Source organism: Osmerus eperlanus, chromosome 19, assembly GCF_963692335.1.
Source record: "Osmerus eperlanus chromosome 19, fOsmEpe2.1, whole genome shotgun sequence".
NCBI classification, from domain to species: domain Eukaryota; kingdom Metazoa; phylum Chordata; class Actinopteri; order Osmeriformes; family Osmeridae; genus Osmerus; species Osmerus eperlanus.
In genome coordinates, this window is record NC_085036.1 from 12,812,340 (window position 1) to 12,833,105 (window position 20,766).

At 44.5% G+C, this 20,766-nt stretch overlaps 3 protein-coding genes across 5 annotated transcripts; all 3 read right to left on the reverse strand.

Annotated features, from left to right (window-relative positions):
• Positions 1–144: 144 nt before the first annotated feature.
• On the reverse strand, positions 145–2,794 carry LOC134039462 (protocadherin alpha-2-like). Its single transcript, XM_062485345.1, has one exon. It carries the CDS (start codon positions 2,644–2,646, stop codon positions 250–252), a length of 2,397 nt encoding a protein of 798 aa, XP_062341329.1. The 5' UTR covers positions 2,647–2,794; the 3' UTR covers positions 145–249.
• On the reverse strand, positions 2,756–8,562 carry LOC134040068 (uncharacterized). Its single transcript, XM_062486291.1, has 4 exons — positions 6,058–8,562; positions 5,661–5,697; positions 3,104–5,481; positions 2,756–2,821 (listed from the first exon to the last, which is right to left on the reverse strand). The coding sequence occupies exons 1-4, from the start codon at positions 8,437–8,439 to the stop codon at positions 2,756–2,758; spliced, it is 4,863 nt and encodes a 1,620-aa protein (XP_062342275.1). The 5' UTR covers positions 8,440–8,562.
• Positions 8,563–12,217: 3,655 nt separating this feature from the next.
• On the reverse strand, positions 12,218–19,919 carry LOC134039914 (protocadherin alpha-C2). Of its 3 annotated transcripts, none has more exons than XM_062486106.1 (3): positions 17,316–19,919; positions 16,138–16,174; positions 12,218–14,818 (listed from the first exon to the last, which is right to left on the reverse strand). In XM_062486106.1, exons 1-2 carry the CDS (start codon positions 19,749–19,751, stop codon positions 16,163–16,165), a joined length of 2,448 nt encoding a protein of 815 aa, XP_062342090.1. In that variant the 5' UTR covers positions 19,752–19,919; the 3' UTR covers positions 12,218–14,818; positions 16,138–16,162. The 3 variants fall into 3 exon arrangements, with proteins under 3 accessions (XP_062342090.1, XP_062342091.1, XP_062342089.1); XM_062486107.1 differs by having other exon boundaries at positions 12,218–14,821; XM_062486105.1 differs by lacking the exon at positions 16,138–16,174.
• Positions 19,920–20,766: the final 847 nt, after the last annotated feature.

Sequence of the window (20,766 nt, forward strand, 5' to 3'; positions counted from 1 at the left end):
ACTCTCCAATCCAGTTTCTGTAACTTAAAGTTTGGTCCCTTACAGCTCACACTAATATTCGTAGTGGAATCCTAAAGATCTACAATTGCCGTCATTTAATTGTAATTGTATTAAACTACAATTCCAGACATAGTTGTGATTTCAAAGAGGGGAGTACCAACTTTGCGATGTCGCTGTCCAGCACAGTGGTGCTGAACATGAACTTCATACCATATGCAGCAACCATAAAAATTACAAGTAAAAAATAAATTAGAGCATTGACGTTGCATTCTGCAATTTTCTTTTAGAAGTATGCGATCTCCTTACCTTCTCGCAGGTGGGTAGAGTTTGAGTCCTACTGAAAGTGTCTCCTCCATTGATACTGATCAGCTCCCCGTCACCAGGTGGAAACGACGTGGGGAAAACTACTACGTCACTCTTCATTGTGTCTGAGCTAAAACACACGTCATACTGCTGAGTAGATTTGGAGTAAGACCAGCTCCCGTCAGGGTGGGTGGTTATCATTGGGGCGCTGTACCTGCTGAAACTGCCGTCTGTCTTGTGGCACTTTACCGCTATTAAACTGATGAGGCTCAGTAGAAGTATCACTGATACTGAGGCTATGGAGATGAGCAGATACAGGTTTAGATCTGAGAAACTCTCCTCCTTTACTGGTAGCTGTCTGAAAGTTGTCTGCATGTCACCTGTACTTTCAACCACCACAACATCAATAGACACAGTGGCAGACAGGGAAGGGTCTCCATTGTCAGACACCACTATGACCAGCGGGTGAGTTTTTAAGTCATTGTCACTCATGCGTCTCTTAGTCCTGATCTCTCCATTGCTGCTTCCAATTCTGAACAGATTCGGCCCCTTTGGTTCAGAGATGTGATAAGAGAGCAGCGCATTGTAACCAGAGTCTGCGTCTACAGCCCTGATCTTGGCCACAAAGTATCCCGCTTCAGCAGAGTAGGGAATGTTCTCAGAGTTGACAGAGCCTTGGTCAGAATAGGGCTGGAGAATAACAGGAGTGTTGTCATTCTCATCCAGGATGTAAACGTTCACAGTCACGTTGCTGCTCAGAGGAGGAACACCACCGTCTGCGGCCTGAACTTGGAACTGGAATCGTTTCATTTCCTCGTAGTCAAACGACTGCAGACTGTGTATTTCGCCCGTTAAATCATTAATGTTGATTAGCGATGAAGTACTTTTCAGAGAATATGAGACACGCGCGTTGTCGTTTTCATCAGTATCATGTGCATGCACGCTAACCACCAGGTTTCCAACTGGACTATTTTCTTTTAAATACACGTTGACAATGGGCTCTGGGAAGCGGGGTGGGTTGTCGTTCACGTCAGAAATGTGCACAGTAACAACACTGGTGCTAGAGAGAGGGGGGGTTCCCTCATCTACGGCTGTGATGGTGATGTTGTACTGGGGGTGACGCTCTCTATCTAAAGGTCCGTCCACTACCAGAGAGTACTGGTTTTTATAAGACGACTGCAGTTTAAACGGAACAGTTCCGCTGATGTGGCCGTTCACAACTCCATTTTTACCGCCATCTTTATCAGACAGCATTATTAAAGCAATGCCAGTACCAGATTCAGCATTTTCTTTCACAGTGCTCATTAGAGAAGTCGTAGATATCTGTGGCGCATTGTCATTCAAGTCAAGTACTTCTACTAAAACTTTGCAATGATTAGTTTTAGGATACTGGCCTTGATCGGCCGCCTGCACGCGCAACTCAATACCAACGTTTACCTCATAATCAAGTTCACCTATCACGGATATTTCCCCCGAATGAGGATCGATAGAGAATATGTCGTAACCTTTAGCATTTCCGTGTCCAACGAAAGAGTAAATAATTTCGCCGTTCATACCTTCATCTTTATCTGTTGCGGAGACACGTAGTATTTTAGATCCAATATTAATATTCTCTGCAACTTTCACTTTGTATAAGGATTTACTAAACACTGGATTATTGTCATTGATATCCATGACATGTATCACAATCTCTAAAGTACCGGATCTTGGAGGTTTTCCTCCGTCTACAGCAGTCAGTACGAGTTGAATTACAGCCTGTTTCTCTCGGTCTAAAGGTTTCTGTAGCACCAACTCAGCAGACACACTCTGCTCTCCTCCGCTCTGCACATCCAGAGAGAAATGTTCATTTGGACTCAGCTTGTAGGTCTTCACTGAGTTAATGCCGACATCAATGTCTTCAGCAACCGGCAGAAGAAATCGTTCTCCTGCCACTGCGTTTTCCGTTATATTTAATGTTAGTGAACTAACGGAGAACGAAGGTGCATTGTCGTTTATATCGAGTATATTCATTTCAACACGAAAGATGCTCGTGGGATTGTGCGCCACAGCCTGTACACTCAGAGAGCATTTCTCACTGGTCCCACAAAGATCCTCTCGGTCGACTCTCTCGTTCACGAACAAAACACCGGACTTCAGGTTAACATCAAAATACTTCTTGCTCGATTCAGATACAACCTGAAACATACGAGACTCCAGTTCCTGAACATTGAGATTGAGATCTTTAGCGATATTTCCAACAGCGGTTCCCTTGTTCACCTCCTCTGAGACGGAGTAAGAAATCTGACCGGATGATACCTCCCATAAACAAAGCAGAGGGAACAGAATCCACACGGACACATCCATCGTTATCCAAGGATCACTTAATATCCGTGAGTTTGTGGAGATCGGATACTTCCCAAAAATTATAACATTTATCCAAAGATAATATCTAAATACGTGTTTCTACTGAGGCCTATGTCGTCTGCGTTCCGTGCTTCACCACAGCCCTTCTGACAATACCGTTAAACAATATTAGACGCTTAAGAAGGAGGAGTTACAATAAAGAGAAATCACATGAAAATATCCACGGTCTGCAGCGACACCACGTGTTCATATTTTCTCTAATATATTCAACAGAGTGTTGATCACAATGCAGCAAAGAATAAACTACCGCTTTTTGAACAAACAGTCCCAAATACGTTCATCCCGACAACAACACACCCTACCAATCGTTAATCACCACAAGTCAAAAATAAACTATACAGAATAGCATTGACGTTGCATTCTGCTATTTTCTTTTAGAAGAATGCGATCTCCTTACCTTCTCGCAGGTGGGCAGAGTTTGAGTCCTACTGAAAGTGTCTCCTCCATTGATACTGATCAGCTCCCCGTCACCAGGTGGAAACGACGTGGGGAAAACCACGACGTCACTCTTCATTGTGTCTGAGCTAAAACACACGTCATACTGCTGAGTAGATTTGGAGTAAGACCAGCTCCCGTCAGGGTGGGTGGTTATCATTGGGGCGCTGTACCTGCTGAAACTGCCGTCTGTCTTGTGGCATTTTACCGCTATTAAACTGATGAGGCTCAGTAGAAATATCACTGATACTGAGGCTATGGAGATGAGCAGATACAGGTTTAGATCTGAGAAACTCTCCTCCTTTACTGGTAGCTGTCTGAAAGTTGTCTGCATGTCACCTGTACTTTCAACCACCACAACATCAATAGACACAGTGGCAGACAGGGAAGGGTCTCCATTGTCAGACACCACTATGACCAGCGGGTGAGTTTTTAAGTCATTGTCACTCATGCGTCTCTTAGTCCTGATCTCTCCATTGCTGCTTCCAATTCTGAACAGATTCGGCCCCTTTGGTTCAGAGATGTGATAAGAGAGCAGCGCATTGTAACCAGAGTCTGCGTCTACAGCCCTGATCTTGGCCACAAAGTAGCCCGCTTCAGCAGAGTAGGGAATGTTCTCAGAGTTGACAGAGCCTTGGTCAGAATAGGGCGGGAGAATAACAGGAGTGTTGTCATTTTCATCCTGGATAAAAACGTTCACGGTCACGTTGCTGCTCAGAGGAGGAACACCACCGTCTGTGGCCTGAACTTGGAACTGGAATCGTTTGATTTCTTCGTGGTTAAACGACTGCAGACTGTGTATTTCGCCCGTTAAAGAGTTTATGTTGAACATTGTGGTGGGCGATAGGCCACGATCTCCAATGTGATTTTCAATTAGAAAGTATGATACTTGAGCATTTTCGTTTTCATCTGGATCATGCGCATTAACGTGAATCATCGAACCTCCAATTGCGCTGTTTTCCTTTAAATATACGTTCATAAAAGGCTCTGAAAAACAGGGCGGGTTGTCGTTAATATCCGAAATAAATACAACAGCAACACTTGTGCTGGAAAGAGCTGGGGACCCCTCATCTGTGGCTGAAATAGTTATATTGTATTGAGACACAATCTCTCTGTCAAGAGGCCCGTCCACAACTAAAGAATAATAGTTCTTGTAGGAGGATTCTAATTTGAAAGGAACCGAGTCTGTGATGCGACAGTTAACTACACCATTTTTACCACCGTCTTTATCAGTGACCTTAATCAAAGCGATGGCAGTGCCATCCTTAGTGTCCTCTTTAAGCTTTTCCATCAGCGGAGTCACTGAAATTTCTGGAACGTTGTCATTCACGTCAACAACTTCTATTAAAACTTTACATTGCGTACTTTTAGGTGGATGGCCTTTATCCATCGCTTGGACACGCAGCTCAAGAGCAGCAGTTTCCTCGTAGTCTATAGGGCCTTTGACGCTTAAAACCCCTGAGTCGGAATCAATAGAAAATATTTCATTGTTACTTCCGTGGCCTGTAATTGAAAATAAAATATCTCCATTTACACCTTCATCTAAATCTCTTGCAGAAAGAGTTATCAAATGCGTTCCAAACGCGACATTTTCTTGTACCTTAACTTTATATAAAGGTTTACTAAAGACTGGGGTGTTGTCATTAATGTCCATAACATGAATTACAATCTGTAACGTCCCTGATCTGGGAGGTTTCCCTCCGTCTACAGCAGTCAGTACGAGCTGAATCACAGCCTGTTTCTCTCGGTCTAAAGGTTTCTGTAGCACCAACTCAGCAGACACACTCTGCTCTCCTCCGCTCTGCACATCCAGTGAGAAGTGTTCATTTGGATTCAGCTTGTATGTTTTAACAGAATTAATATCAACATCGGGGTCACTGGCAAGCGAGAGAGAGAATTTCTCTCCTGGAGTTGAAACTTCTGTTATATTCAATACTTGTTCTGTAATCGGAAATGAAGGTGAATTGTCGTTGATATCTAGAAGTACTATTTCAACGCGATACAAACGGACAGGGTTGTGAGCCATGGCTTCTAAATACAAGGAACATTTCTGCTCCTTGAGGCACAGTTCCTCGCGATCAAGCCTGTCTTTCACGAACAGAACACCAGTCTTTGAATTTACCTCAAAATACTTCTTATTGGATCCAGACACAATCTGAAACATACGGGATTCCAGTTCCTGAACATTAAGATTGAGATCCTTGGCGATATTTCCAACTACGGTTCCCTTGTTCACCTCCTCTGAGACGGAATAGACGATCTGACAGGAAGATAAATCCACCAAACAAAGCAACAGCAGAGTAGCACAGCAGAAGCATCCGAGGATGGAGAGACCCATCGCTATCAGTAAAAACCTTGATGGCGTCAATGAAAGACGGCATAGAAAAATATAGGCCGCCTCTTTCTTTCAAAGACCTTCCCAACACATTTGATATCGTGCGACACTGACAAAGCACTATAAGCGCAATGGAGGCCAGGAGAGAAAGGAGGAGTTTGTAATAATAGCTTAGTGATCACACTGCGTTTGAAATCACGGTCTATAGCGACGCCTTGTGTCTACAGAAGAGAGAGCGCACTCTTCAATCCAGTTTCTAGTACTTAGAGTATGGTCCCTTGCAGCTCACACTAATATTCATGAAGGCATCCTAAAGATCTACAATTGCGGGAATTTTATTAAATTTTATTAAACTACAATTCAAAACATCATTGTGAATACAAAGAGGGGACTAGGCTACCAAATTTGCGATGTCGCTGTCCAGCACAGTGGTGCTGAACACGAACTTCATACCATTGCAATGCAGCATAAGCAACCATAATAAACAATCGTTAATCATTTAAAAACCACAAGTCAAAAATAAATAATAGCATTGACATTGCATTCCGCTATTTTCTTTTAGAAGTATGCAATCTCCTTACCTTTTCGCAGGTGGGCAGAGTTTGAGTCCTACTGAAAGTGTCTCCTCCATTGATACTGATCAGCTCCCCGTCACCAGGTGGAAACGACGTGGGGAAAACTACCACGTCACTCTTCATTGTGTCTGAGCTAAAACACACGTCATACTGCTGAGTAGATTTGGAGTAAGACCAGCTCCCGTCAGGGTGGGTGGTTATCATTGGGGCGCTGTACCTGCTGAAACTGCCGTCTGTCTTGTGGCACTTTACCGCTATTAAACTGATGAGGCTCAGTAGAAATATCACTGATACTGAGGCTATGGAGATGAGCAGATAAAGGTTTAGATCTGAGAAACTCTCCTCCTTTACTGGTAGCTGTCTGAACGTTGTCTGCATGTCACCTGTACTTTCAACCACCACAACATCAATAGACACAGTGGCAGACAGGGAAGGGTCTCCATTGTCAGACACCACTATGACCAGCGGGTGAGTTTTTAAGTCATTGTCACTCATGCGTCTCTTAGTCCTGATCTCTCCATTGCTGCTTCCAATTCTGAACAGATTCGGCCCCTTTGGTTCAGAGATGTGATAAGAGAGCAGCGCATTGTAACCAGAGTCTGCGTCTACAGCCCTGATCTTGGCCACAAAGTAGCCCGCTTCAGCAGAGTAGGGAATGTTCTCAGAGTTGACAGAGCCTTGGTCAGAATAGGGCGGGAGAATAACAGGAGTGTTGTCATTCTCATCCAGGATAAAAACGTTCACAGTCACGTTGCTGCTCATAGGCGGAACACCACCGTCTGTGGCCTGAACTTGGAACTGGAATCGTTTAATTTCCTCATAGTTAAACGACTGCAGACTGTAAATTTCTCCAGTTAAAGAATTTACATTGACAGCAACAGATGACTCTGTAGCTGTCGTTATAGGCTCTAAAGAATATGATATTTGAGCGTTTGCCTCCTGGTCCGGATCTAAAGCGGTCACAGAACATATCAAGGATCCCGTGGGGCTGTTTTCTTTTAGGTACAAGTTGAATATAGGTTCCGGGAACTGCGGCGCGTTGTCATTAACGTCAGAAACGTGAATAGTAAAAACGCTCGTGCTGGAGAGGGGAGGAGTACCATCGTCAGTAGCTATGATAGTGACATTATACGCGGAGTGGATTTCCCTGTCGAGCATATCTCCAAGGACGAGGGAATAATATTTGCCCTGAGATGACTCCAGCAGAAACGGCGTCCCTTCGGATATGGTGCAACGCACGTGACCGTTTCTACCCCCGTCCTTGTCAAGAACAGTGATCAGCGCAATCGCGGTGCCCTTTTTGGCGTCCTCTCTCACGCTCTCCGAAAGAGAGGACAGTTTGATTTCAGGAGCGTTGTCATTTACATCCACTACCTCTACCAGCACCTTAGCATGGGAGGCTAAAGGCGTGCTGCCTCGATCCTGGGCCTCAACGCGGATCTCGTAGGCACTCGTCGTTTCAAAATCCAACGGCCTCGCCACCGTTATTTCCCCCGTACTCTGATTTATTGCAAATATGTCATAGGCTCCCCGTTGGCCCTGTTGGCTGAACAAATAAATAACTTCTGCGTTTTGACCGTCATCCAGATCTGTGGCGTTAATCCTCAATATCGTAGTGCCAACCGGCGCAGTCTCTGAGACTTTAGCTTTGTATAGAGCCTTGGAAAACACAGGGGCGTTATCGTTCGCATCCAGCACGTTAATAGTAATTTCAGTCGTACCGGATCTTGGAGGCTTTCCTCCATCAACTGCCGTTAAAATAAGTGTGATCACAGCCTGCTTCTCCCGGTCTAAAGGCTTCTGTAGCACTAACTCTGATGAAGGACCACGGTCAGTCTCAGAAGGCCTATGTACGTCGAGTCTGAAGAAAGCATTTGGGGACAGTTTATACGCGTCAACTGAATTGCTGCCTACATCTGGATCATCTGCCGAGGGCATAGGGAATTTAGCTCCAGGGGATGTATGTTCAGCAATACTAATGATCTGTGATTTCTCAGAAAATACCGGAGCATTGTCGTTCACGTCAAGTATTGTTACCTCAACACTGTACAGTCTTAAAGGATAATTAACGATTGCTTCCAAGCTTTCGGTGCAAACCAAGCTGTTGGGACAAAGCTCTTCTCTATCTATAGCCTCGCTAACGAAGATAGCTCCGGTCCTTAAATTTACCTCAAAATGTTTCTTGGACGATCCTGATTCGATGTGGAACATTCGCGTCTCAAGTTCAGTCACTTTAAGATTCAAATCCTTTGCTAAATTCCCAACAACCGTTCCCGGGCGAACCTCTTCTGAAACGGAATAGGTAATTTGTCCAAATGCAACATCCTGGAGACAAAGCGACAGGCAAAACAGATTTACAATCCAAATGCGCTTCTCGAACACAGCCATTGTTCAGTAGTCCGTTTTAGAATGCACGCATTGTGACATAAATAACATGCGTCTGCAAAACAATCCACAATGTTTCTGCTATGAAAACACACACATAATCCTCATGTCCCGTTCGCAAACCAATCCCAGTTTACTCAATTGTATAGTGACGAATGCCTTAGTCTGCCTACATATTCATGGGTGGAGATAAAAACGAGATCCCTGTATTGTTAGTGCACAGTGACACCGCGTGGAGAATAGCACGAACAGATGCAGAGCTTCATTTTTTTGTGACGCTACGTATACTACGTCACGGATATCAAAAGCGTGCTCTGAATTGAATACATATTCGGTACAAGAGACGAATGTTTATACCGTGAAAATATATTGGATATGTGAAATAGTGGGTGGAAACGAAAATACGTGGCTAATGTCGGTAGACAAAGGAATTCCAATTTCAACACACAAAGGGAGACGGAGAGAGGAAAAAACAGGATTTCAGCACCATGGACAACTCCCCTTTCTGACGGTCGGAGCAGGTCATCGCCAGTCGGCAACCTCGCACACAGACAGAGAGAGGCGGAGAGAGGGAGAGACGGAGGGAGAGGGAGCCGTGTAGGGAGGGAGAGACGGAGGGAGAGGGAGCCGTGTAGGGAGGGAGAGACGGAGGGAGAGGGAGCCGTGTAGGGAGGGAGAAGGAGCCGTGTAGGGAGGGAGAGGGCGGGAGGCAGTAACGAAGAAAAGCTGCTCGCACGCCGCCCACAGTGAGAGGTGGAGACAGAACTTAGGAAACAACAGGCAAAATGCAGTGACAATTTTAATGATCAGTGTCCGTGTTTATGAATATGTGTACATATGTACAGTACACGTAGATGCATATGTAGCCTATGTGTATGTATAGATACTGTGCAGTATGTTTGTTTTGGCAACATTTGAAATACCTCTTACCAATGCCACTTGAAATTGAATATTAAAACTGAGAGAATAGAACGATAGAGACAGAGAGAGAGGCAGTAAGAAAAAGGAAAAACAAAGAAGGCATTTGAGACAATTGAGAGAGAGAGGGAGATGTGAAAGAAAGAGGAGAGAGATAGAGAGGATAGAGAGGTGAGTGAGAAAGAGATGAGAGAGATAAAGAGGAGAGAGATTAGAGAAATAGAGAGAGAGAGAGAGAGAGAGAGAGAGAGAGAGAGAGACATGGTCTAGACAAATGCGAATGCGACATAAATGTGGACACAAGCGCCCCTTCCCAGCACCCAGGGTTCCACACGTCCAGGTCATGAGCTGACTCATCAATAGTGACAGAGGAGAAGGAGGTCAGTCCAGAACAACACATCAACCACTGGGAGTTTTTTTTTCTCCCCCTTTTAACTCACAACAACCCATTAACGTTAAGTGAACTGCCCTTTGATAGTTAACTCAATAACCCAATGTCCTGCATGAGAGCCTGGAAATGTGCTCACATTAAGTTCAGCATTAACAGCAAAGCCTTAAGCACTCGTGTGTTCCAGCTACAGATCGCCCTCTGGTGGTTGAACCTAGTTGACGTCTCCAAACAGGACTGCCACGCACAGACTGCATTCTCAGCTGAGTGCTCTGATAATGACAGGAGGGGATGGAGATGAAAGAGCCATATGCCAGGGTACGATGACGTGAATAATTTACAGGCAGAGAAGAGAGTGGTGTTGAAAATGTGCAACTGCTTTTCCCCTGTGGTCTACCTTGGTGAGATCATGACCTCACCGCTAACTCTATAAACCACTCAGTACCTACGTGAGGATCCCAGATGCTGAGATTTACTCAATTAAATACTTCTGCAACTATAATTCTCAACTACCCCAATATCGTTAAATATTTAGAATAATTTAGAATTCATTTTCTTTTAAGCGATGGGTCCAGATCAGAGGTGGAGCAGTTGACTGCAGATCAAGAGGTTGCAGGTTGAAATCCCCCCTGTGTATGCCTTTGGATAAAATAATAACCTGGTACTATTTCCGTTACTTAGGTAGACGAAAATACAAGACAATCAAGCAATAGTAATTGTGTGAAATAATACAAATAATGATAATAAATCATGTTAGAGGGGAGTCAAGTGGCTGAGCGGTGAGGAAATCGGGCTAGTAATCCAAAGGTTGCCAGTTCGATTCCCGGTCATGCAAACTGACGTTGTGTCCTTGGGCAAGGCACTTCACCCTACTTGCCTCAGGGGGAATGTCCCTGTACTTACTGTAAGTCGCTCTGGATAAGAGCGTCTGCTAAATGACTAAATGTAAATGTAATGTTAATGCTGGTATTACTATTACTAACATCGTAATAATCCCTGGTTTTGATTAAAGCTTCCCTCTAGTGGACCATACAGGTATTGTTGTCTCGCTCTCTCCACTGCAGTACTGTAGCCTACAGAAAAGGAGACCGTCTCCATGGCGATACAGCGCTGAGCCAAGTCGCTGTCCATCGTGCTTAACAGTGAGAACTGATTTAGTCAATGAGAAACGTTCTGCTGGCGGAAAGAGAGGGGGAGAGAGAGAGAGAGAGAGAGAGGGAGGGGGAGGGGGAGAGAGAGAAAGAAAGAGAGAGAGAGAGAGAGAGAAAAGCAGAGGGACAGAGAGAGAGAAAAGCATAGAGAGAAAGAGAGGGAGAGAAACGGTTACATAGATATAGAAAGCAAGACAGAGAGAGAGAGAGTTACAGAGATATAGAAAGCAAGAGAGAGAGAGAGAGATAGGCAGGGAGGTAGAGAGGGGCATGAGGCAGGGAGGGGCAGGAGATAAGAGAGGGTTGCGGGGGTTGTCTCTGCAAATAGAGGTTGCTGAGACTGGTGAAACTGGAGCACACTGCAGCAACCTCCCTACTGACACCCTCATCTGTCAAGACATTAGGAATCTTCTCTTATGACTGTTTGTGTAGTTCTTCCCACACATACCTTTATTAGGCACATCCAAACATGTACATCCTGCTATCAGTCTTACCCACACACACACTGACACACACACACACTGACACACACACACTGACACACACACACTGACACACACACACACTGACACACACACACAAGGATGCTAAGACGCTTGAAGGTTTATAATTCCAAATTCAAGCCCTTCAACAATATACGGATAGATTGATTGTGCACAGGATCCCCACCCACAGCAGTGACTGGTAGAGGGACAGAGAGAGAGAGAGAGAGAGCGAGAGAGAAAGAGAGAGAGAGAGGGGTAGAGAGAGATGGAGAGGAAGAGGACTCCCGCAGAGCTGAGGAGAGAGGGAGCAACGGGGAAACAAGGTGAAAGACGTGAGAGCGGCGGCGTAATCCCCCCTCCTCCGCGTTCGCCTGGAAATGTGGCGCGGTTGCCGCGGCAACCGTTTCCTAGGCGCCGAGGACTTTGTGTCGGCCGAGCCGCCCACCCCCCACCCTCCACCCCCCGTCGCTGCTGCGGAGTGCAGGGGTGAGGGCTCTGTGCCGTCTTGACGGGGGCCATCCATCACTGGCCACCAGGCAGTCAAGATCAGAAGACCACCTGGAGGAGAATGTTTGGACCAGTTCAATGTGATGTGATCTGCAGACTCCACTCTCTACAAAAGCTCAATCACCCTGCATTAGCACGGAACAGTTGAGTCGGAAACTGGGTCAGCATGCGTACCCGTGTGTGTATGTCTGCGTGTGGATTGAGAGAGAGAGAGAATGACAGAGATAGATAGAGAGGGAAGGAGAGAGATAGAGAGGGAGAAATCCTATCACTAGTGATAATATCTACATATTTAGCCATTCACAAAAGACGCCAGAGCTAAAACCAAGGACTCAGATCTCCAAACTTTATTCAGATTGCATCTTCTGGCAGAACATTAGAGCAAAAAGACACAAAAAAAAATCTGCAAGGCCATTCTCTCTCACTCCATTTGTATCTGAACTAACAGCCAGGGGGCCGGTCTGTCTGGACGGTGCTTAACACAGGGCATCCCATGTCGGTTAGGTAACGAGCCACACAGAGAGAATCTCTGGGACTCAAGAAACAGTCTAAAAGCAGAAGTAAAATGCAGGAATAAGCACTACACACTAAAAGAGACAAACACACATTACCAAGCAAGCAGCATGAACACTCCAAGGTGCCCACCAACACAGCACAGCGAATACAACTGATATCAAAATTGTACAGAATCGTATCAAAACACACAAAGTAAAAAGTAGTTATATCAAGCCTGGTTTCAACCCATCCCATTGTTTTTTTTTAACGGTTCTTACAGCACATCTGTTCAAATAATACTAGTAATACTTTGACGCCGGGTCACATCACCAGACCCGATGATTGGCACCGGTTGTCAAAAGTCAGGGAAGTAAGTCAGTCCAGATGGCTTCTCAGCCCTGGCAATAATCATGACTTGAAAATCTGGATTAAGCACCATTATCTCATTCTTTCAAGTCACATGCTTTGTGGTGATGCATATGGGCACCGCTCAGAATACCACTGCTTTACCATTATCCTACAGTTAAGTATGTATATGGTTAAGTATTATATATTGCTCGCCTCACACAATGACCATGTGGCATGTCCTCCACGAATGTCATTGTGGGTGTGGCACAGACAGCTGTGTGTGTGTGTGTGTTAGTGTGTGTTTGTTTGTGTGTCAGAGCAGCTAAGGCTAACCTCATCAGACCACAGAGAGAGGTGAGGTCAACATGTAGAGAGAGGGTTTCAAGCGGGATAGATCTAATAATAGTGAATCCATTGGCAGATACACAATGAACAGATTGAGCCTCTTTACTTATCCCTTTACATGTTGAAGGTCTTTAGAGAGAGGGTTTGAATTTTGGGTATGGTCTGTTTGGAATTAAAACACTGAGTGAATTGTGAGCACATGATTGATACAATCAAGAGCCGACCTGTCATTAAAAATATCTGGTTATATCTCTCTCTCTGTCTGTGCCTTCTCTTCTCTTCCATCCCTCTTTTGGCTTTGTCTTTCTATGTTCTCATTTCTGAAAGATAATGCCTGACGCTAAGTTACCTGAGCCCTGCTGACATGGCTTAGGAGGTGTTGATGTCGACCATTTGGCTTCATATCCAGTAGTGGACTCAGTGCTGAATTAGATCTGAATGTCTGTACACTATCAAAGAAAGAACAAATCATGTATTGCACTACGAATATCATAAAACACAAAATGCACTTGAAGAAGTCACAAAAAAGCTGCAATAAGAGTAGTTATATCAAATAGTTGAATAAAAAAACACTATCTCATGAAGTTCAATTCAATCATCATAATTCAACTTTTGAAACATGGCGAGTATTGAATTGCACCATGCCTGACATAAATATAATTTGTATATAGTATATTTTTTCAATAAACAGTCCTATTCTTTAAAGTGAAAATAGTCAATCGTTCTACAGAATACAACTGTCTGGTCTTTTGTCACCAACAGTTTATTTGTTTTTGTTTTTTTGTATTTGAATTCCCGTTTTTACCTAGCTTTCACAGTGGCCTTCTGAGTGGATGGTCACGGTAGTGAGCCCCTGTTACCGGGCTGTGAGGGTTAGCTTGAGGGAGCTGGGATGGACTGGAGACAGGATATGGTGCTACGGGGCGTCCTGATCATGGGAGCAGGCCTGCTACATAGACGGTCCAGTGTCTGCTTCAACCTGAAGACTCTGCTCAAGCAGGGAGACGCTACCTTCAGAAGGATGTTGTCTCTATTGCAGTTGATCTGTGCTTTATGCTTCACGGTGAATCGTTGCAAAGTTAAGAAATCTCAAATCTAATTTATCATAGCTGCTGAACAGTTGTATGGAAAATGACAAATCTAAAATGCACGCTTTTTCTTTTCGGAGTGTTTTTAGTTTAAAAAAAGTCTATTTGGACTAGCAAATAAAAACATCTTAACACACTATACAACAAGCCTGTGATGACATGGCAAAGCATGACAGAAAACCCCAAGTAGAACACGTGGAACACTTTCATCTCCTGCATCGCATCCTTCCTGGGGGAACAGGAAATGGAATGTCCATACCTGCCGTTAGGTTAAAAGTCATCAGCAACATCCCCCAAAAACGACAGCGCTCCGATTCAGTACCAGCATCCTCAGCGGAGACTCCTTCTTCTCCGTGACGATAAAGCTCAAGCACCTGGTAGTGTGGCCATGCAGATTCATGCTTGATTGATGGAGTTGAAGGTAGTTTACATCAGAAGAGGTCACTGGTGTGAGGTTGGTGTTTGGGAAGAAGGGTCCAAGAGATGCCCGCAGAGGGAGCTCATTGTTGGATCTTATTGATAGAGAGCTGGGGGGTGGGGTTAGGGGGTGGGAGGAAGGGGGGTGTGGTTGTGTCTTTGAACGTCTTTGATGTCCTGTGGAAGTTGTAGAAAGTTCTCAACCCGTCCGGGAAGTCATGGCAGGTCACTGCTGGACTCCTGCCGATGGACAGAAACAAGAATAGAGCGTTAGCATCATTAATGTGGAAGGTGAACCTGACCGACAGCCACAATGCCACAACTCATGCAGTGACAGAGTTTCCTCAACCGGGGCCTGACTGGTTACTGTCACCATCAGTCAAACAGAGATGGATTTCAGCTGGTTTGCTTACTTTCTACAGTAAGTAAATCCCAAGCCTCGGTTTTATGAAAGGAGGTTTGCTTTGTGAATTCGATAGAACTTTCAGAACCTTTTAATGTTCTCCACAGTAAGACTGTAAGTAGGCCGAATCACAGAGCTTCAATCACCTGAATTGAGGCCAGATTGAAAAGCAAGCAATTGAAATTTGAATAAAAACAAACAAGTGACAAGACCAGGGTAACAAAAAAAAGAGGAGACAGGAGACATGCACATCGCAGTGTGTAGTTGGTAGGTTTGTGTGTGTGTGTGTACATGCATGTATGTACCCAAGTACTGATCCCCATAAAATGTCTATCGTCAATTATTTCTCCATCTGCTCTCCCTAACCAATGATGAGTCTAATGTGTGCTTCTGACAGTGAGAGCTGCTGTTTTACATTTACATTTAGTCATTTAGCAGACGCTCTCATCCAGAGCGACTTACAGTAAGTACAGGGACATTCCCCCGAGGCAAGTAAGGTGAAGTGACTTGCCCAAGGACACAATGTCAGTTGGCATGACCGGGAATCAAACTGGCAACCTTCAGATTACTAGCCCGACTCCCTCACCGCTCAGCCATCTGACTCCCCGTTTTAAAGCAGGTGATCAAACCGAGGACACGCTATAATCCTCTTTTTCATCTGTGTCAGGCCTTTGCCCTGTTCTTCTACCCAGGCAAACCCTGTGTCACAATTACTGTTCTGACCTGGCAGACTCTACGGGCCTAATCTCAACTGTCTGAGAGAGATTGGTTCCTCTGTGGAAAGATTTGCCAATCTAATATTCATAGTTCACAGGAGTGCTGTGGTGAAGGTCAGAGAGAGAGCAGTGTGCGTCAGGGGAGGAGACTGAGAGATTGAGAGAGAAGAGAGAGAGCTCGGGAATTATGCTTTTTTTTCCTCTCTGCATCTCCTTCCATTGCATAAGGGCTCCTTGCAAAGAGTCTTTCTTAGAAAAGGGTTAGAACTAAGTAATCACAGGCATGGTGAGCAAAGGTCTCGTTTCTTTTTTGTTTTGAATTTCCAACAATCCAATTTTTTGAATAGGACAAATGGAACTGGACCAAAAACAGGAGAAACGCGAATTTCTTTTACACAAATCACACCGGTCCTATAACATGTATTCAGCAACCAGCATACCTCCAGTTGTAGAATGGACTTCCTTTCATTTTGAGTACTTAAGAATAAAGAAAAGACAGTTTCAATGGTCATTTCACACCCACCAACCCACACGCACACAGATACAAACACACACACATACACCCACCTTTGAAATAATATTTAAAAAACAAATTAAAAGTAAATTGATGTTAATTATTCATTTTACTTTTTTTTAAATAACCCCTATCCCAAAAACTTAACATAAACATTGACATAAGGTACATCAGAAACCTAAATCCTTATTTGGAAACAGCATCCTGAAAGAAAAAAGACCAAAAAATATCATGCCCAAAAAAAAGACCTTGTGGTAGAAAAGTCAAGTAGTAGAATTAGTCAGGGTTGCTGTCCTCGGATCACCTTGGATGTTGAAGATAATTTAGCTAGTGAAGTAATATCCATAACAAATGAAAACATACTTTCTTAGAAAAAACACTTTGTCATCAATATTGCATGTTCTGCATGCACACTGTGAGAGTCTAAGTGGCATCCAGCCGGCTGGGAATTCACTTGATTATTTAATACAGCCAGGCAAGGCGAGTCCCTACACTGTGAATGACTCCAAGGCAAACGAAACTCAAACAGTTTTTATGCTCTAGGAGTCTTCAATAACCACACAGTGATTTCCAGCCATAACACACAAAGTGACTAAGTTAACATCACAGTCTGACGTTTCTTTATGTTATAATGCCTATGGTTTTGCCTATGGTTTTACCCAGTAGTTGACCTGTCTGACATGACCGGCAGAATTTAATTTTTCCATAAGGAAATGGAAGGTCAGTGATCTCGAGGGATGGCAGACATTGTAAAGTGTGTCACACTGTCACATCGCCAGTTTATATATTAGGGGAAAATGAAGATCATACACTATTTACAGCATACTGCCACATTCCTCAAGATCCCGTATTTGTATTGCTTAGTAAACGAATGGTCAAGCCATGTTGCCATCTAATCCGACTGAGTGAAGTGAGGACTGAGGAATGTGTTGTCCTGTAGAACATATTTAAACAAGGTATAGCTTCCTTCATCTCTTGTAACACCAGACCACCCCAGCATTTGTCAAATCAATCCAGCAGCATCACAGGTACAAGCAGAAATAAGTCACGGCAAAAGTTTGGAAATAAAAGACAAAACTGTCTGTCTGAGTGCTGTCAGCCTACCTGTAGTGTGGATGCCCTGGAGTCGCTGGTCTCCGTGGGGCCTATGCTCCTGGGTATACTGGAGACAAAGTATCCGGCTCCCTTGGGCACAATGGGCTGCCTCACCACCACCTTCCCTTTCCGGGTCTCAGCCAAGAACAGGCTGTACCAGTAGGCGTCGCTGGAGATCAGAGTGGAGTCCGCTATGGTGGAGCTTCTCTGGCTGACGTAGCTGTTCCTGCTGACGTAGCTGTTCCTGTTGGGCGGGGGCATCTTCATGGGCTTGGGTTTGGGCTTCTGGCACTTGATCACGATGATCACCAGGATGGTGATGAGAAGCAGGAAGGAGACGGAGCCCAGGCCGATGACCAGGTACAGGTTGAGGTCGGAGAACATATCGTACTCGAAGGGTTCCTCGGTCGTCTCGGAGAACGACGTCACCATGTGCTCTACCGTCGTGATCTTGATGGTCACCGTGGCGGAGAGGGACGGCTCTCCGTTGTCCTTGGCGACGACGACCAGGCGCTGGTGGCGAGGGTCCCTGTAGCTGAACATCCGGGTGGTGCGGATCTCGCCGTTGTACTGGTCCAAGCTGAAAAGCGTCGGGTCGCTGATCTGCAGGAGCTGGTAGGTGACGCGCGCGTTCTGCTCCGAGTCCGAGTCGATGGCGATGACTTTGGCGACCAGGTGACCTTTGTCGGTGGACCTCGGGATCACCTCCTCGATGACGGAACCCTGGGCGCGCCACGGCGCCACGATGGCGGGCGTGTTGTCGTTTTGGTCCAGGATGACGATGTGGATCGTGACGTTGCTGCTGAGAGCAGGAACGCCCGAGTCCCGGGCCTCGATGTGAAACAGGAACTCCCTCTCTCTCTCAAAGTCGAAGGTCTTCAGAGCGTAAAGGTTCCCGTTCTCCGGGTTGATGGAGAACAGCATCGATATGGAGGTGTTTAGGATCTCTTTCTCCATGATGAAATAGACCAGATACTGGTTCTCGTGGAGGTCTGGGTCAAAGGCGGTGAGGGTGGTCAACAGCGCACCAGGGACGTTGTTCTCCATGACGTGGATGGTGTAGAGAGACTGTGGAAACACTGGTACGTTGTCGTTGACGTCAAGAATCTCCAAGGTGATGGTTTCATTATCAGAAAGAGGAGGCGTGCCCCTGTCTGTGACTTTAAAAGTGATGTCATATCGGGGGGTCATTTCTCTGTCCAGGGGCTTTGAAACGAGGAGTGCAAAGAACTCATCTGACGATTTGTTGAGAACAAAGGGTAGATGTGCTTGTTGATTAAAAGTAAGCTCAACTTCTCCGTTTCTCCCGGAGTCTCTGTCGCGGGTGCTGATAACGGCAATTATCGTTCCTACGGTGACATCTTCTTTGACTGTACTTTTGAAAGATTTGACAGTTATCTCGGGATGGTTGTCATTCATGTCGGTAACAGATACCATCACTCTGCATTCTCCTGATAATGCATTTGGGCCTTTGTCTTTGGCCTGTATGTGCATTTCAAAACTTTGACTTTCCTCAAAATCAATCACGCCCTTCACCTTGATCTCTCCAGTGTTCGGATTGAGAGAGAACATTTCTTGCGTTTTCTCTGATGTGTACAATGTGTAGGAATACGTTATCTCTGCGTTTGTGCCTTCGTCAAAGTCTGTTGCGTTCAACTTAATGACTACTGTTCCAATGGGGGAGTTCTCTTTTATATTAACTGCGTATACCTCCTGATTAAAGAAGGGAGCGTTGTCATTGATATCCAGAACCCTAATAATTATGCTGGCTGTGCCTGAGCGCGCAGGGACTCCTCCATCTACAGCGGTTAATATCAGATTGTGAATTCCCTGTTCTTCTCGGTCTAAATGGCTATTGAGAACTAAATCTACGTATTTAGAGCCACCGCTTCCTGTCTGTATATCAATTGTAAAAGATTTGCTTTCGCTTAGATAATACGTCTTGATAGAATTTGCACCAACATCTGCATCCACTGCATTTGTCAACGAGAACCTCTCTCCGGGAGCAGTGGATTCTGATATGTCCAATTGCATGGTCTCCCTTCGAAAAATCGGCGCGTTGTCATTTATGTCCATAATTTCCAGTTCAACATTAAAAATGCGAATAGGGTTTTCAAATATGACATCCATTTTCAAAAAGCAAGATGTTGTCTTGCTCGTACATATGTTTTCTCTGTCTATCCTCTCTATAATGTACAGATCGCCGGTTTCTTTGTTGATATCAAGGTATTTTTTACTGTGGATGATATCAAGCTTTGCCTTGCGTCTTACCAAACTGCGAACATCAAGTCCCAAATCTGTAGCCAAGTTCGCCACAACGGAACCCTCTTGCATTTCTTCTGGAATGGAGTACCGAGTGACGGACAAAGCAGCCCCCCACATCCCACAGAACACAAAGAGAGCCGCGACCCACCCTGACCGTTTGAACGACATAATTCGCGCCATGATAGAAAGATTATAGTGCAAAATAAATTTGAATCGTTTCTATTTACTTAAAAATGGTTGTCTTCACATCTGTAGACTGGTGTCGATATGCTGTTCGATCGCAGCCATTCTCTTCCGCCTTGCGAAATTCATGTCGAGCCTCCACGCGGCACAGCTGAGGTAGCGTAGCCTAGGCGTTGTGTCCTAAATCTTGATGACGTCTTCTGTAGTCGTCACTTGCGATGGAATACACTTGCTGTACCATTCAAAATAGTTTAACATCGCCATCTGGGCACTCATACTGGCCCGTGACATTTTCACACAATCAAAGACCCACACTGATCAAATTAATTAATCTATAAATAATACGTTTATCTATAAACTATAGTCCTGTCTCTTGTCAAATTCAAATTTAAAGTTGACTATAATTCACTTATTTTATGAACCACTGTTACGTTCAGAGTGTTTTAAAGTAGGGTCGGTAAAGCCAACACAATCAAACCAACAATATCAGCACCACAGAGTGTAGACAGCTCCTCATAGTGCCGTTTGCAAGGTCGTGTTTCAGTCAACTGTAAATTGCCTAGGCTTACTGAAATTATTGAAAAGTGATTGGCTACCCTACCCACAAATTTTGTTTTTGGAAAACAACAAAAAATATATTAAGCTCAAAAAGTCAGGAAAAAATTGCCTACCTGCTAAGGCTTGTGATAAGTAAAAAAAATCTGAAATATAATTGTTGCACATCTAGATTTACATCTACATTTAGAACAAAAAGATTGAAGTGAAAAAGAATCTGAGCCTTGTCAAAAACTATAACTGATTTAACATTAACCTGTTGTTACACTGTTATGTTATTACACTGTGGTCATACTGTTAAGACACGTGTATTAAAACATTAAAAAAGCAAGTAGTAACGACTAGTTTTTACATGTATGTCAGAGCCCATATTTCTTCAGCCTACTTTAACTTGAGTGAAAAAGTGTAGTCAGATCTTCAACTTTTCAAGTCTTTTTAAACATGACCATCTGTACTT